The 17941-nt window shown below is 37.8% G+C and overlaps 1 protein-coding gene across 2 annotated transcripts; it reads left to right on the top strand.

The window, feature by feature from the left end:
* Window positions 1-6539: 6539 nt before the first annotated feature.
* Window positions 6540-14880, top strand: RGS4 (regulator of G protein signaling 4). 2 transcript variants are annotated; one of them, XM_003767363.4, is made up of 5 exons: window positions 6550-6721; window positions 10057-10161; window positions 10490-10551; window positions 11598-11764; window positions 12138-14880. In XM_003767363.4, the coding sequence occupies exons 1-5, from the start codon at window positions 6678-6680 to the stop codon at window positions 12384-12386; spliced, it is 627 nt and encodes a 208-aa protein (XP_003767411.1). In that variant the 5' UTR covers window positions 6550-6677; the 3' UTR covers window positions 12387-14880. The 2 variants fall into 2 exon arrangements, with proteins under 2 accessions (XP_012403068.1, XP_003767411.1); XM_012547614.3 differs by lacking the exon at window positions 11598-11764 and having other exon boundaries at window positions 6540-6721; window positions 12138-12208.
* The last annotated feature ends 3061 nt before the right edge of the window (window positions 14881-17941 follow it).

A 17941-nucleotide genomic window follows, 5' to 3' on the forward strand; every position in this document is an offset into this window, starting at 1 on the left:
CCTCGTTGCCCCTGAACATAGCAAGCTACAAAATATTATCTACATAGTATATTTCAGTTAATATTTGACTAGTCCAAATAATGAATCCTATATACTGGTCACATTTTTGGAATTCACACTATATATTTCCACAAAGCTAAAGCCAAATGCCTTATTTTTTCATAATTATAACTTTGATTAATCTGAATTTGAATACACGCAACCACTTAACAGAATTTATTGAAACTTGACTATATATCATATAGCCTGTCAAGAATCTATTGAGTCCCCTATCCCTGTCTTCTTTAATCAAAATTTTCCAAGGTAAGAATAAGTAGGGTAGTAAAAATGCCACTTCAAATGCTTCACAAGCCCATAATAGACTTCTTGTCCAATTAATGATATTGACTTACTATTGTAAAAATATCCACATAAAGCAAAGGGATAGCCCCAAATTTAGCTCATGAATGCATAGAATATTTAATCTGAAAGCTGAAAGGGACCTGAGAAATCTTCTGATCTGACCCTCTCATTTCATAATGAGGAAAAATAAGACTTAAAGAGGTTAAATCACAGATCCAAGGTCATCTAGAGTTAATGTCAAAGGCAAGATTGGCTCTCATAGGTTTGTTTGTTTGTTTTAAATTCTCTTGTACCATGAAATATTTTCTTTCTCTAATCCTTTTATTTTATAGATGAAGACATTACAGTTCAGGAATATGGAGGTCGACTAATTCTCCTGATGTCCTGCAGAAAGTCATTAGGAGAACAAGGATATAAACAGAGACTTCCTGACTTCTGGGTCAAGATTCTTTTTACAGGAAGCAGGAGAAATGGGAAAGTTTAAATGGGATCATTAGGAAGCATAACTATGACTTGGAAGAAAGGTACCAAATATCCATGTAGCTGGAATTTCTTCCATGAGTCATTTTTATTCATGTGATTAGAACTGGGTCCAGACAACCTTGTAACATATGAAAATAAAGAAAATTTATGTTACTATAACCTGTTATCTCCATCTTCTCATTTGATCCCTACAACAATCCTTGAGATAAATATATCCCTGTGCAACATATTCATATGTTTATTTTTCTCTTCCTCACATCTCCAAAGACTCTGGGCTATACAAATTGGATTTATACCTAAGGATCTTGACTAGATTATAATAATTCACACTAATATGGGGCTTTAAGTTAAGCACTTGAAAATCTTACATATCATCTTATCTCATTCTCACAACCAAGTTGGGAGGAAGGTGCAATTCTATCTCCATTTTACTGATGAAGTAACTGAGGCAGACAGAAGTTAAATGACCTGTCCAGGATCACACAATTACCAAGTCTGGATTTGAACTCAGATCTTCCTAACTTTAGGTCTATCACTCTATCCATTGTACTCCCTAGTTGCCTAAAAAGGTCATTTTCTCCCTTTTGCTCTTCTTCAACATCATGGGAAACTTTAAAACAAAGCTTTTATAGTTAAACATAGGATTTCCCCATGTACAGGTAAGAGGTTCCATTACCCCGCCCCCAATTCTCCTTGACCCTCTGCAAAGGCATTTAGTACATTATGGATATTATCAGATTATATCAGATAAATTTTCATTTTCTCCACAGAAAGGGTATAAAATATAAAGGACTTTTGGTGCACTTGAACATTTGTTCAATAGGCTGCACAAGACACCCAAATAATTCACTGGATTCATTAGACCACCTGAAAAGTAAAGATAGTTATAATGAACAAATATTCCTCCTTCATCTCAGTCTGGTATCATTTGAATAACTCACAGAAAGAAAAAAACATAAAGGGCTGGCAAGGTCCAATTTACCTTATCCCTTCATGTCATAGATTTAGTCCCAAAGCATTAAGATACTACAGTTGGTAGCCATCTTCTCTGAGAAGCATGCTGCTAAATAAATTTTCCCTAAAGTAACTGGGACCCAACTGTCAAATCCATTGTCATCCATGAAGTAACCTCAGGGCTGAAAATGTCCTTTCTCAATATTTATACTCTGACCTGTACTCAGTAAGGGAAACAGAGAGAATAAGTTATTCAAGAAGTCAAGGTCCACAAACTCTTCTCTTTGGGTATTTGTAAGTATATGTTTCTGGGACAGCTTGGTTGTACATTGGATAGAGCACAAGCCCTGTAGTCAGAAGGACCTTAGAGTTCAAATCTTGCCTCAATCTCTTACTAGCTGTATGACTCTGGGCCAGTTACTTAACCTTGATTGCCTCCCTTCCCCCAAAAAATGTTTCCCCGCTGTTCGATTCTGTTGTAAATCACTATAAATGCTTAGAGTTGGGATGCCACAGGAAAAGTTCTTTCCACTATTCCTCTCTTTCCTACATTTTAGTCTGAAAATTCAATTGCTCACTCTTATAGATTGCATCATGGATAATCCCAACATAAAACAATCTATTCCATCTGAACATCAGTCACCCATCATCTTGGAGGAAGCCCTAGACATGGGAACACATCTAGTTCTATGACCCCCCTAAGCAACTTGAAGAGATTATAAGGAATCCTTGGACTTATCAAATCATCAACCATCATTACAGATAGGGTTAAGTACTCTCTTCAGATAGTCAGTGGCCAACTGAGACTTTGATGTTGTCTCTGCCTCCAAAAGCAGTATTCTTTGAAAAAATCATCCCGTTTCTTGTCTTTCCCAACAAATTATAGCCCTGTAATTCTGCCCTTCCCTGCTCTTCATGATTCCTTCTCCATCCTCCTCCTGTATTTTTGAGTAAATGATATTCTATTTGATCCTAGAGGTAATAGGGAATCATCAGACTTTACTGATTAGAGAGATGATATTGCCAGATATACATTTTAGGGAAATCACATTGACAGATGTATTGTAGATGGAATGCAATATGGAGAACTTGAGGCAGGGAGACCAATTTGGAGACTTTTGCCATAGTTCAGGTGAGAGGCAATGAGGATGAGTGATGACTCTTATTAGTATATAGGAAAGGGAGGTCCTTAACTATAAATGACTCCTCAGATTTAATAAGTAGGAGCCAGGTATTCTGGGAAGAACACTAGGCTGGGTGGAAATCAAGAAGAATGAGTCTAGCACTGGCTTTGTCACTAACTAGGTGTATATCCTTGGCAAATCATTTAAGTTTGATTTCTTCAATGGACCAGATGACCTCAAAATTCTCAGTACCATCTCTCCCACAGTGTTTCTATGTGAACAAGAGACAAAAATTCCCTTTTGGCTAAGCTTTTTAAACAAATTAAGCTCTAATTGGGCAGTTTTTTGGCATAGGAAAGGGAATCAAATGGATTGAGGTGCATCCCTGAAATGACATTGTGAGGCTAGTGTTGGACACAAAGAATGTTAACCCCTTTGAGGATAAAACTTGTTTTCACTTTTGTCTTTGTTTCTTAATACCTTTACATAGTGCCTGCACATAACGGGTGCTTCATAACTGACTGATAGATTGAATTGTTCCTTAGGAATTGTCTTAATGATAGTTCATTTTTTCATGCTTGTCCATCCAACTCTATACCCTCATATAGGATAAATTAATTTCATTGCACAACTTCAATAGAGCAGTGAAATTCATTTATCTAATATTTTCCTATCTCCTGGTTTACTTAATTGACACATTTATTGACAGAAAAAGACAAGGGATCACACTTTCAAGTAAAGAGGGTTTAAAGTATGCCTTTCTAGAAAGCTTGCTTTAGATCTTTCAGTCCCTCCAGCTTTTTTCCTGCTAATACTTTGTTAGCTAATTTTCTGAATCCTTCTAATGTGATTCTACCATTCACTCCTTTGCTGGCTATGGGTTCTATATTTATATATTTATTTGGAAATATTTGTATTTCTTTCAGCAGGTTAGAAACATGAATATAGCTGTGAACTTGGAGTCAAAAGACTGGGCTTTATATTCTGGCTTTTAGAAAATAATTTTTGTTACCTGAAAATTATATTTGTTACATTATTATTATTTATCATTATTTTATTACTCTGTTTTCATCATCTGTAAAATGGGCAGGAGCTGCACTGTCTGCCTTAGTAGTTTGTTGTAAGGATCAATGAACATTGTGTATGTGATATCCAATTCAATCAAATGAGCATTTATAAAGCACCACTATAACTCTTGCAAAAAGAACCATCCCAGGCAATAAAAAAAGTTTTCATTCCACATAGAAATGCAAGTCATCAACAAATGAAAGTGTCAGACTACCATAAATAGTTATTGTCACTGCTACACCTTTAGGGCACTTGCTGGCTTTCCTTTCTACCACAGCTGGCTGATGCAAAAACTATTCTAACTACACAGGTGTATCCTGAAGATCAAAGGAGATATACGTCAAACCCTTTGTGGGATATAAAATGTTACAGAAAGGTCAGCTATTGTTGTTGTTTATGTCTCCTAGTCTCTATAATTGACACCCACCTCTCCACTTTCAAAATGGAAGCTGCTGTAGCCAGGTGCAACAAAACATAGTTTCTTTGACCTCTGGTCCTTCCTCAGAAGTTCCTGAAGATTATGCCTTTTTTTCTGGAATGCTCTGTCCTTGCCTTCATTCTCTACACCAGTGGAGTCAAACTCAAATAGAAATGAGGGCTTCTAAATCATGAAAGAGGAGTCCTGTGGCCATACTGATTTAGCTTAAAAATATAACGTTATAGTTGTTTTATCTTACTTTTTGTTTCATTAAATATTTTCCTAGTACATTTTAATCTGATTTTCAAGCCCTACTGGGAAGTCTTAATAGGTCTTATACAGCTGAGAGTCTTTGACACTTCCAGTCTTGAAATCCTTGTTTTCATAATGGTTTTTCTAATCCTCCCAGCTCACCCACTCCTTCACTGAGCAGTTTACAAGGATCTCTCCCTCCTCATATTTCTCACAGCATACTACCTGTAAGCTCATCAACCCCCTGTCAGATTATTTCTGCATATTCCATTCCTTCCAGTAGACAGTCTCTGTCCTATCTTGCATATAGGGACTAGATCTGTGTCTTCCTTGACACAGGAAGCTCCCTTAAGACAAATCATTATCTTTCCTACAACTCACAGAACTGCCTAAAGTACTAAGAGAATGAATGATTTGTCTAGAGTCTCTATGTGTCGAAAAGAAGGATTTGAAACCAGGTTTTCCTGATTTCAGGATTAATTCTCTTTTTGGGGGGGTTATTAAAGCTTTTTATTTTCAAATCATGTACATGAATAATTATCAAGACTAATTCTCTATTCATTATATGATGCTGTATACATCTTGGGTCTATTAAAAGAGCATTCAGTTGAATTACTCTCGCATCTGCCAAGAGAATTATAGACTACACCTATTGGACAACACATTTTGCACAGAAGGGATTAAGAATTGATTGTTTGATTGAAATGATTGTTTAAGTGAAATGACTTGTACATGTGAAACATTTACTTAATCATCTGGATGACTCATCCATGTGATAGCAAATATCCTGATATCTGTGTGCATTGGTATGGCTGATTTTTTTCAGTTTTCATCTGATACTTGATGCTGTCTGATAAAAATCTAAAGCTCAGAGCTGCAGAAGGCACAGACCTATTTGTAAAGAAAGACATTTCTATATTGGTTCACACACTCCCTCCTCTGGTCCTCAAGTAGCTATTCCATCCTGAAATAGACATTTAAATGAGAGTTGGCTAGGAAGCTTGCTGTTTATGTTTTTATTTTTGTTTTTTTGGCTCTATAAGGTTTCTAGGCACACATTTTATAGACAGGCTGATTACAGGTGCAGCTAATCCATCTTTCCTGGATGAGTTTTATATGCTGTCAGACTAATCATCATCTTACCAGGTTCCTTTTCCCCCGTACACTCCTTTGCAATATGCCAGGTGTTGGTTCAACTTTTGCAAATCTCTACTGAGAAATAAGAGCATCCTGATGGTTCTCATTTGGAAACTGGTGATGATTGGTTTCTGTATTATCTAAAACAGTAGCTGAGCACAGGTGATAGGAATTATCCACAAAATAAGCACATGCCCCTGCTAACTAACACCTTAACTTCCTTGAGATGGTTTTCTTTCATTCTGCAAAACAGACAAAAACATAAACAGAGAATGGATGTCAGAGCTCAGTAGGAGCCTCAGAGACGATCTAGTATAGATGTCTCATTTTAGAGATGAGAACAGCTGGTGATTATTAATTGATTTCAGGCTGTGAGAAGGGTAATAACTTCTCAGGTGTCACAAAGCTAGTGAGTGACAGAGGTAAGTCTAGAAATGATTCCCATGTCAGAGTTCTTAATCCCTAAATTGCCTTCTTTAGAAAAAAATCATAAAAGTCTTGCTTTTTCTTTTCTGGAAGCCCATACATCTCAAAACAGACATCTGGTGGGGTATTGGGGTAAAGTTTTTTTCCGGCATATGCTTTCTTTATTTTTCCTCTTTTTTTTCTTTATCCCCCGTTTATCCATTTAGCATTGTTCGTGCGTCAGCCTGTCTATTCCTCATTTCTCTTCCAAGGGTTGGAGGAGGCAGAGGGGAGGAGAACTAGTGCTGCAGTGCTGCCTTCTGATTGGCTGGCTGGGCTGGACTGGACTATAAAAGAAACTCAGGCAGGTTCACAAGAAAGACCCTCAGAGGATTCTGACAGCATCCTGCCTGAGACAAAAAGGCTCCAACAGAAGCTCCAGCTGCTTCTGCCCTGTTTCTCCTCTGCACTTTGAAGACAAATAAGAAAGCAAGATGTGCAAAGGACTTGCTGCCCTGCCAGCCACTTGCTTGAGGAGGTAAGGTTATTTTCATGCACCAATTATGACAGATGTGCTCTATTAATCTTGAACTTACTGTGCAGGATGTCTTAAAAGTCTTAGTGCAATTTTGAGCTCAATATTCTAGATTTTGGGGATACTCTGTATTTGCATTCAATCAGTACAACATCAACTTACTAGACTTTTCTCAAAAACTAGATATGAATACTAACTTAAGGAATATTTTTCTCCTTTACTTCTAATGTCTATATGCTATATAATGGGTCCTCTAGTCTGGAGGAGAAGAATTAGATTTTTGTCTTGAATGCATTGAAATCTGTCTCATTATCTTTGATGTTTAGTTAGTATTCCCGATAGGTGGGTATTTTGATTGCATCTATTCTGTGCTAACAATGAGTATCAACTAGACAGTTTTTCTCCAATGACATATCACTTTATTGATATAAAAGGTATAGTCTGGTTTTGTGAAAAGAATGCTCTGATTATATGACCTTGAACAGATCAGCTCCCTCTGAGTCTCAGTTAATTCTTTTGTTTAAAAAAAAAAAAGTGAAGATTTTGAGTTGGATGATCTCTGGGATTTCTTTTAGTTCTACTGTTCCAATGCATAAATTGTATCATTCTGTATTTGAGGATCTATATTATGCTGTAGTATTTTCCAGTATCAATGAAACACTACCAAAAGAGGTGTTAAAAATCAATATTCACGAAAATCTTAATGATTCCATGTTTTATGTTTTCCTGAAACACAGATTTGGAGTAAATAGCATAGGGATACAGCTGTCACTACAAGAACTATGCTGTATAACAACCAATACTTTTAGACAATGCAGTGAGCCCATCCCAGTTACTCTAAATTAGTACAAGGGGCTCTGGCTAGCCATGACAAGTCATATGTTTCTTCAAACAAAGCAGTAACCACAATATGTTCAATTGAACTAAGATTTTTTAAAATTCTCTGCTACTATTCATCTGTTAAAGAAAACTCATTTTAAGACATTTTGCTTCTTTTTACAGCTATATGTTAGAAACTCATGGTTAACTTTTATTAGCCTGTCACACATCCCAACCCTTCATGACTGATGTGTTGCTGTGCACAGAACTGCTTTTGCTGAGACAGAAAGCTATATTTTTATACAAACAGAACATGTTTTCCCCTTCAAATCTAGCCTCCCTCACTGCTTCCCAGCTTTTAAAAGGCTCCATATGAGCGCATTGTGGCTGAGGGGAGGTTTACACTGCAGGCATTCTGTAAGGGAATCCACAGAAGATTACATCCTAAAGATGGTTCCATGTTATTTAACCTTTAAGACAGTTTCAGCTGCTGACATGTATATAGCTCTTAAGAAAATGGACCACAGAAATGCCTCCAGGGGCCCCTAACACACATTTGAATAAATAAATGAATGGCTTCTGTTACAATAATTTCTCTCCTTCCATGCTTGTTGCCTTAAAGTGGAACAAATCCTAATTTTTTTTCCAAGCAAATTTAGAGCAAGGTCATCCACCACAGAGAAACACTTTACTTCCTACTGATAACAGATTCTAGTTTATCATATCCCTCTAGTTCTTACCAGGAAAACTGCTATCAATTCCAGGACATCCTCCTCCCTTATCTTTCCACAGACAGTTAGAAAGATGCCATTGATGTTCTTAGTAAGGGGGCAGTTGCATCTGGGACAATTTTGAACCTTGAATACGTCAGTGCTTCTTTCTTCCACCAGTCTAGCAAATAACTTAAGCATTTCTGGGCCTGGGCTAAGCCTTTGCAAAGCAACCAAATACATCAGTGTTGGGAGGGAGGTTTATTTTCCTAACAGCGTTGGACTTCAGATTAAAAATTAGACCCGAACTCTGTCCTCTAGGTGAGATAAGAGTCTTTGTTTGAACAGGAGAGAGTCAAATCTCTTAGTTTATAGCAGAGGAAATGTGAGGACCAGAGAAATGAAGACATTTGTTCAATATAATATAATAAGAGCTGGTACCTGTAGAGGTCTCTTGCCTTCCTGTCCAGCACACTTTTTACTAAGCCATGGATTTCTTCTGTCCTATCTACCTCTACAATCTCATGCTTCTCTTGAATTGAGAATTGCTAAATTACTGGCTAGAGGAATGATCTTGCATACAAATGGATTATTAACCCAGAACAATCAACAGGTAGCTAGCTAGGGAACCTAATTGAAAGTTGATTAAAAAAAATCCTCAACCATAGATAATAAGCTAAAAACCTCTGCTTTAATTAAAACAGGTTGTCGGTGTTAATAACTATCCCAGCTGCTTCTTCCTAAGTCCTGAGCCCAGTCTCTCTCCCCTTTTCTTAATCTTTAATGCCTTTGTAATTTCCTTTATGAGGTATTTATGAACAATAAAGTGGGGAGAAGGGGCAGAGAAGGGGAAAACTTAAGGTGACCTAAGGTTTAGCCCTGGAAGAGCATTTGTGAACAGAAAGCTAGGTCTTTTTTTTGGAAGTTTAACAATCCCTCCTCCCTCTTTTCTTCCCTCCCTTCATTGCCCCTGTTGGCACAGTACATCAGAGTCCCACAAGTGCCCCCACATCATGTATCGGAAACCCACAATGAAGACTAAGTTGTGAATGTCTTGATGAAGATGCAGGAAGCATCTGATGCCTCCCCTTCCTTCCTCAGTCTTTTCCTCCCTCTCTCGTTCCTTCCCTCTTTTCCTCTCTCGTTCCCTCCCTCCCTCTCTTTCTGATAACTGCATTGCCTTTTCCTACTTGTCAGCATTGCGGTGTAGTGTCTGGATTTGCAGGCAGCCAGGAGGCAGGCTGTGATTTCAAGGCACTCAGTAGGTGGTAACAATGAAATACCCAACTCTGCAGAGTTACTTTGTCATGCATGCACTTGCTGCTTTCTTATTTAAAGAATATATATATATATATATATATATATATATATATATATATATATACACATACATATACACATACACATAGTAATTATTCAGATCTTATCCCTGAATTTGGAGATGGTAGGTTTAGTCTTCCAGGGAATGCAAATAAATTTTACAGTTAATACTTGAGGTCCTCAGTAGTTGCATATTAGCTAGGGACCAGGTCCCAAGACCCCTGGTTTGCATATGAATGTCCCTAAGAGAAGGGACTGGCCTCCAGTTCTCCAGAAAGACAAAGGTGAAAACAAAAATTGAATTCAGACATCTGGGTTGTTCCTTTTAGGTTGCATTCAGAGACTAACTTGCCTTTTCTACCTTTACTGAATGAAATGTCAGTAGTAAGCTTACGCCTCTAAATTCTCATCATTATCAAGTCTCCTTTAGGGAAATCAGAGATATGCTTATCAGGTTATCTTTATTTTTCTTAATTTATTCCTTCACAGTGCAAAGGATATGAAGCACCGCCTAGGATTCTTGCTCCAGAAGACAGATTCCTGTGATCAAAATTCTTCCCATAGCAAGAAGGACAAAGCATCTTCTTCCCAGAGGTAAAGAGTAGTCCCAAATAATGAAACCATTTGAAATCCCATCTTGGGCATTTCGTTTCAGATTCTTAGAAGGGACCTTAGATGTCACAAAGTCAAATCTCTCATTTTACAGATGGGGAAACTGAGGTTATAAAAGTTGTGATTTGCCTAAAATCACATAAGAAAAAGAGACTATATGTATAATGTCAAAAGGATTTGTTGAGGGAAATGGGTGGGAATAGGGAGAAAACACAACTCTGCAGCATGAAGATGGGAGTTAGGTTTTATAGATTATGTAAAATAATCATGTTCAATTATTCTCTCCCCAATCTGTTTCTGTTGCATATAGGGTGAGCCATGAGGAAGTCAAGAAGTGGGCTGAATCTTTGGAAAACCTGATTACTCATGATTGTAAGTGGGCTTGCTCTTCATTCCTTATAATGAAGGATAAATCTCACTGTCTTTTAGCATTTAGATACTTCACAAAAACTTTTTTCAATAGGAGTACGTTCATATAGTATATGGATTTTCCCAAATAAGGGGGATCTGTTGCATATAAAGATGGCTCTAATAGCCTTTGAGCTTGAGCTAAGGATGAATTAACAGAGTTTTTGGAAGAGGGTTGCTCTGTTTTCCTCATTGGAGGCATTCACACATTGTAGGTCTGGCACAGAGAGAAATTATATCCACCAGTTTCAGAAGGTCAAATTGAATGACTTCTCAAATCCATTCTAATTCTGATTCTGAGATGGCTCCATAGGGAATATAGGTATCCTCTCAGGACAAAAATGTCCACCCTTTCTGTTAAGGAAGCATGACATCAGGGAGGGGTTAGTGAATGGAAATTCAGAATCTAAACAACTTGCTAAAGAAATGCCCAAGTTCTTTCCCCCAACATCAGATGATTTTGATCAAGCACCTTGTAGAAGCTCTCATATCTATATGGCAAGACAGATTTAGCAAATTTGAGAAGAGAGGTGAAATAAATACAAATGAAATCTCATTTTATTGAAGATGGAGTCATTTGATTGGAGGATTCTTTTGAAATCTTTTTTTACCTCTCCCACAAATAGAAGTATTCAATCTTCCGAAGTCTAGCTTTTGTTCCTTTAATTAGATTATCATGTGACACTTGGTAGATTAAGAATACTTTCCTATTTTATGACCATTTTTGGTACAGTTTCAATGAATTTTTTCATTGAAAAATTGTTCTTGAAGACAGAACCAGTAAGGGAATAGGCAAAGATCCTACTACAACTAGTCCAAGGATCTCTGACCCTTTTTCCATTACACAAGAAGGGAAGAAATATTTGATAGATCAACCCCGAGATCAAAAGTCCCTAACCCTAAATGTGGGCCCCTTCAGCAGCCTGATCCTTCAGTTTGGTCTTAAATGTAGGACCTCACAGAAGAAGCCTGACATGACAAACAGAGCTATGTCTCTTGTTTTGCTACAGGTGGCTTGGCTGCTTTCAAAGCTTTTCTGAAGTCTGAATATAGTGAGGAGAATATCGATTTCTGGGTCAGCTGTGAGGAGTATAAGAAGATCAAATCACCCAGCAAACTCAGCCCCAAGGCCAAGAAGATATACAATGAATTCATCTCTGTCCAGGCAACTAAAGAGGTAGGTATCCATGGTGCTGTGCTGTCTTAGAGAGAAGATGGGGGAGAGAGCTAGGGAAAGGGAGAGTGTAGTTTCTCAGAGCTGTATCTTTATTTATAGAATAGAGGTAGCAAAACTGTATAGAATATGCAAATTCTGTTTCCTCCTTCCAACTCCTATTTTTTCTTGAATCACACTTATTTTTTGCCCTAATTATTTGAGCACTTAAGACTGTATTTTGCTCTTTGTTGTTATTGTTGTTGGTAGTAATGGTGGTGTGGTAGGAGGGTATGTATTTGTGTGTATGTATCTCAACTAAGTCTCTGGGGCTGTTCCTCCCTATGAATCTACAGAATGATATGTCCTAACGGAATTCTCAACTGTCTACCCTAAGGTGAACCTGGATTCTTGTACACGAGAGGAGACCAGCCGGAACATGCTGGAGCCTACAATTACCTGCTTTGATGAAGCACAGAAAAAAATCTTCAACCTCATGGAGAAGGATTCTTACCGCCGTTTCCTCAAGTCCCGGTTCTATCTTGACTTGGTCAACCAAGCCAGCAGCAGTGGCTGTGGATCAGAGAACCAAAAAGGAGCCAAGGGTCCCACTTTAGACTGTCCTTTGGTTTCTCAGTGTGCCTAAACCCCAAGGGGAGGGGAAAGGGGACACTTCCAAGACTCTCATCTGGAACCCACTAAGGCAAATCACTAATCTGTATTATTAAGCTTCAGTGCTATAAACAAATAGTAGCCTAGTGTCCACATCATGTCCCCATGACAGAACTCACCATCTCACCCACTGCAGGCATGTACAATGGTTCACTCACCTGTAGATGTTCCATTTCAGTGTTTAAATGTCTTTTGTCTTGACATTCATTAGGGCAGGAATCTCATCGAGGTCCCCTTTCCTTATATTCCTTTTAAGGTTACCATGTGATTCTCTAAAACTCATCATCAAGGCCTTAAGAGATTTTTCATCCAGCTCTTTGAATCCTGGGCTGACTGCCCTACATGGTGTGGTATCCATATGTGCATATGTATGCTGTTAATCAATGCTTTATGCTGTAGATTTTGTATGAGGGTGACCTATATCATATATGCAGACACAGCTCTAAGAGGAGAAATAAAAGGACCCTAGGTGCTCAGAACTACAGTGTGTATATGTGTGTGTGTGTGTGTGTGTGTGTTTGTATGTATGTATGAGAAAGAGAGAGAGACAGACAGACAGAGAGAAGTGATCATTGTGTTTTTATCCTGAATTTCAATGGACAAAACCACAGCCACCTTTGACCCTTTGCTAGAAAGAAATCTCCAAGAAGCTGCATGCTGAATTTTTAATGAACTCCATGAAAACACTGGCTGAAATGCTCTCTTACTTACTTTATTGAACAGACAGAGCAGAAAGAAAGTATGAATGACTGTTGGGTCTAGATTTAATTCAGTGCTCCTCTACTTAGCCCATAAAGCCCCATCTGGTCATTTCTTTTAGCCACCAGTCTTGCCTGTCATTCTCCTTGCACAGAGTTTTATTAAACACGCAGATTTTTTTGTCTGTATTTCTTAAATGATGGTATTGATGATACAGATGAAGGAGTATTTGGATTAAAAGAGAGAAAGTTGAGGTCTTTGTGAATCTACTTGCCAAAAGGGGTGTTCTGTCCATTCCCAGTTCATTAATCAATTTGTAAGATGTTAAAGAATTAAAAATGCTCTTCCCCACCTCTGTGCAAGGTATTCTCTACATTTTGCTTCTGATGATAATGTATACCCAATGAAAAGGAATCTTAGGGCTGAGAGGGTCCTGTGCCCTCCCATTTAGCACAGCCCTTCAGTTTATAGATAAGGAAAGCGAATTCTGGAAGAATGGAGTGACTTACCCAATCAAATATGATAGTGTATGGGAAAGTGCTTTGTAAATGTAAAGTGCTTTGTGAATGTCATTTTATTTATTATTATTAATTATCAATCTCATCCCCAAGGTCCCTCAGCTAGTTCTTGCTATCAATTGTTGTAAGAGGTAACAATTAGTGTAACCTCTTAAGAAGGAGAAAGTTTCAGTTTTATAAAGAAAAAGGAAAGTAGTTTGGGCCAAATCACCTGAGTGAATTCTTGAGGACCTTTTCATTTTCCCAGCTTAATTCCCATGCATAGCCTGCACACAAAGTCTGTCCCTGCACTGATTGGAACATGACAGGATTTTGGATCACGAAGCAAGAAGACAATCCCCATAGTTGGCAACTACTATTTGAAATTTGAGGGCAGGCTGAATACTTGAAGACTTCTCATTTTTGTTATTTATGACTTTGTTTTGTACAATGTTTATTATTGTTGTTATTATATTTTCTAAGTGTAAGGTGTTTTGTCAATTACCTTTTAATGGTTGGGGTACTAATTTTCTTCTCATTCTTCTGGAGCTGCCATTTTAAATATGTAATGATATTTGCAGATATATGTATATACATATATATTAAAAATCCTTTCCAAATTTTTCATATGCACAAACACACTTTTGGCTTCTGAGTCACTTCCTCAGGCTGCAAGATGAAGGCAGGTGAATAAGTTTGTGATGTGCTGTGTGTGTATCCATCTAATAATTTTGTGTTAGAGAGAGAGGTTCTTTCCATTGTGTCCTCCTCATCTCTTTGACAATCACATTTACCCTTCTCTCCTGATCTCCCATTCCTGAAGGATGTCTTTTGGTCCTCCCTCTGTCTCTTATATCCTCCCTGCTCTGCTCCCTACTCCATGCTCTAGACTTCAGAACTAGAGGCCCAAACTTACAATCACCTAGTTTATTATAGTTGTCCTGACATATATTTTCGAGCAGGTATTTTGTATAGGGGATAGAAACTGAGGGATAGCCAGAAGATGATTCAGATTGAGAAGTAGATTATTTTATGTAAGATTTTTGGAAGTGTGGTTTTCCTCTGTATTTTCCCCTCCATTTCAGGCTCCATTTGGCAGAGTAATTTGATTGCCACTGATCCACACAGATATCTCTCCTTCCAAACTGTGCATGATTCCCCTTGGTATCCTCTCTGTACTGTGTGGCAAATACCATGCAATTCAATGCTGATACTTCCAGTGAAAAAACCAAGATATTTTATTGACAATGAATAAATGCTTCATACAAAATGTCTGCTTATTAACATATGAACCATGATTGGGGATGAGTAAGTGGAAAACCTAGAGAAGTGCAAACAATCCCCTTCTTTTCACCTTTACATCACATTCCATGCCAATATTGGCAAAAAAGACCAGATACCAGATCCCTCCCATCTTTCAGGAGACACTCAAGTCCTGGGGCACTCTGACTAAATGTGTCATCAAATAATTCATCTAGAGGTATTTTTTTTTAATTTCCCAGAATATGAGTTCACATTTCACACCTGCACCTCTTCTCCTCTGTAATATTGAGAAGAGATGGGAACAGTGACAAGTGAAAGTCTTGGAAGTATAATGTTTAGAAATCCCCACAAAATTGTTGGAGGTTAATCTTTTCCTCTTGTTGATCTTCCCTCAACAGTTGTGTTTCAGGTGTGCTATTGTGGGTACTCCTCTCATAAATCAAGGGTCCCCACCATAGTTTTTTATGTATGGAACCTGAGAATTGGTTTGGTAAGCACATCAGAGACCAATCAAAGGATTATTGATTGTTTAGTTTAAGAAAATAGAAGAGAGGAAATGAAGAAAGGATATGGGAGAATAGAGAGAAAGAGAGAGACACACAGAGACAATTGCTTAAAAGTTTACAACGGGTGGAAGAGAACAATTTGTTCCAATGGCCATGAAGGTAGCTGAAACAGGAACTGTGGGATGCTGAGAACTTGGGCAGGCAGCACAGATACTAAGGGCATCTACTGTATCCCAGGCCATCGCTAGTGGTCTGGGCTTTTGTCCTTCAACTGGGCTTCAGTGACTTAGGAAGAGAGAGTGAGGTGGACTTTGTGCAACTCTGTCTCACTTAAATCTAATTCCCCTGTGATCTCATTGGTTGTCTTCTAAAACAAAGAATAAACAGCAACGATGTAACAGGCACAGTTATAAGTGTTGGGAATACAAATATAACAAAAAATAAATATAATTCCTGCCTTTGAAGAGCTTATATTCTAATTAGACAAGACAAGACTTAAAGAGGAGCAAAAAAAAAAAAAAAAAAAAAAGCTGGTACAATTTCTAGCTCGGAGGAAAAGTAGTCGAGAGAGTCTAAGGCAAAGCCGGGTGGAAAGGAAAAAGATTTTCCTCAAATGGAGATTCTGGAGGAAAAAACTTACCAATTGGAATATGATATGCCACGAAAGTGGAGATTTAGCATTATTCTAAGGCTTAGAAATTATTCAATGCAACCCTTTTGCTTTTCATATTAGGAAACTGAGACTCCGGAACTAAGTGATTTGTCCAAATTCACGCAGATTATAAATTGCAAAGATATTATTTGAACTCAGTTGTTTTGAACCCAAATCTAGAGTTCTTTCCAGGATACCAAATACTGCTTCCTAACTAAAGCATGAATGCCTTATAAAATTCTCCGTCCCAGGGATGTGTGAGGACCAAGCACTTTGCAAATTAAAATGCTATATGTACAAGGTAGCTATTACTATTATATTATAATTTTCATGTGTTTAATTATATTTCTATGTAAATGACTCACAAATCTTTAAATCTAATCTTTATCTCTCTCTTGCACTAAAGGTCCCACTTTTCTAATTGCTTACCAGACATCTCAACCTAGATGTCAACTACATACATCACTCTCAATGTATCTAAGACCAAACTCGTTATCTTTGTATCCAAACCTAGTTTTCCTCTTAATTTCCCTCGTTTTGTCCAGGACACCATCATTCTTCCATGTATCTAGTTTCATAACCTAGGAGTCAGCCTCAAGTTTGAAAACAAAAAACAAAAAACAAAAAAAAAAAATTCCTATCACTTTCCACGTCTTGTCATTTTTACCTCCTTAACATCTATTGCATTCACAACATATTCTTCCTCATTCAGGTCCTTGGGCCTATTGCCTACATAGGGCAATAGCCTACTAATTAGTCTCCCAGCACCCAGTCTCTTCCTTCTACAATCCATGATTTATACAGCTGCCAAATAATTATTCCTGAAGAACAGTTCTGACCATGTCATTCCCATCACAAGACATTTTAGTGGCTTTCTATTGTGGTAGAATAAAAAACAAACTTTGTCCGGAATTTGAAACCCATTAAGATCTGGCTCTGGAACATCTTTCCAGGCTGATTACAAATGCATTCTATGTCCCAGACAAGCTGGACTACTTGGTGTTCCTCATACACCACAACCAATTTCCTGCCATCTGTTACTTTGTACAGGTTATGCCTCATGCCTGAAATACTTACTACAGTGCCTGGCACATATTAGGTGCTTAATAAATGTTTATTGGTTGATTGATCTTCTCATTTTTTACCTCCACCTCTAGGAATATCTAGCTCCCTTCAAGATTTAACTCACACTTCAAGGGAAGAGAAGGGGGAATGAGGAAAGGAAAGGAAGGAACGGGAAAGGAGTTAAGAGAGGAGAGAGACTAACATCAAGAGAACTGTACTAAGTGCAGAGGATACCAAAAAAAGAGACAAAAAATTAGTCCCTGCTTTCAAGGACCTTATAATCTAATAACTTTGATGTTATGGGTAAAGGGAACTACTGGAGTTCATTGAAAAGGAGGGCAATATAATCAGACTATATCTCATCTGGGGGATTATTATTGGTTGCATTAGCCAACAGGCACTGATGATAGGGACTGCAGGTCTTGGATAACAGATAATCAAGGCCCAGTGAATTAATGAGAAGGCAGCTAGGTGTGACTGGGGTATTGGTACTGGTCTGGAAGACCTGAGTTCAAATCTTGCCTCATACTTAGTAGCTGCATCACTCTGCAAGTCACTTAACCTTGTTTGTCTCAGTTTTCTCATGTGTAAAATAAGCTAGAGAAGGAAATTGCAAATTACTCCCATATCTTTGTCAAGAAAACCCCAAATGGGATCATGAAGAATGAGGCATGACTGGATTTTGCAGCAACAAAAGTTCCTATCAATCAGAAATTCTATGATTAGGTGGTTAAAATTCTATGATTTTTATCTAGGTTATAATTGTTTGACTTCAGTATTTGGCTGAGCCACATTTGCTGAGAAATAATTTATCTTGCTGTGGTAATCCTATTTTCTATTGGTAGAA

This window comes from Sarcophilus harrisii, chromosome 4 (genome assembly GCF_902635505.1).
Source record: "Sarcophilus harrisii chromosome 4, mSarHar1.11, whole genome shotgun sequence".
NCBI lineage: Eukaryota > Metazoa > Chordata > Mammalia > Dasyuromorphia > Dasyuridae > Sarcophilus > Sarcophilus harrisii.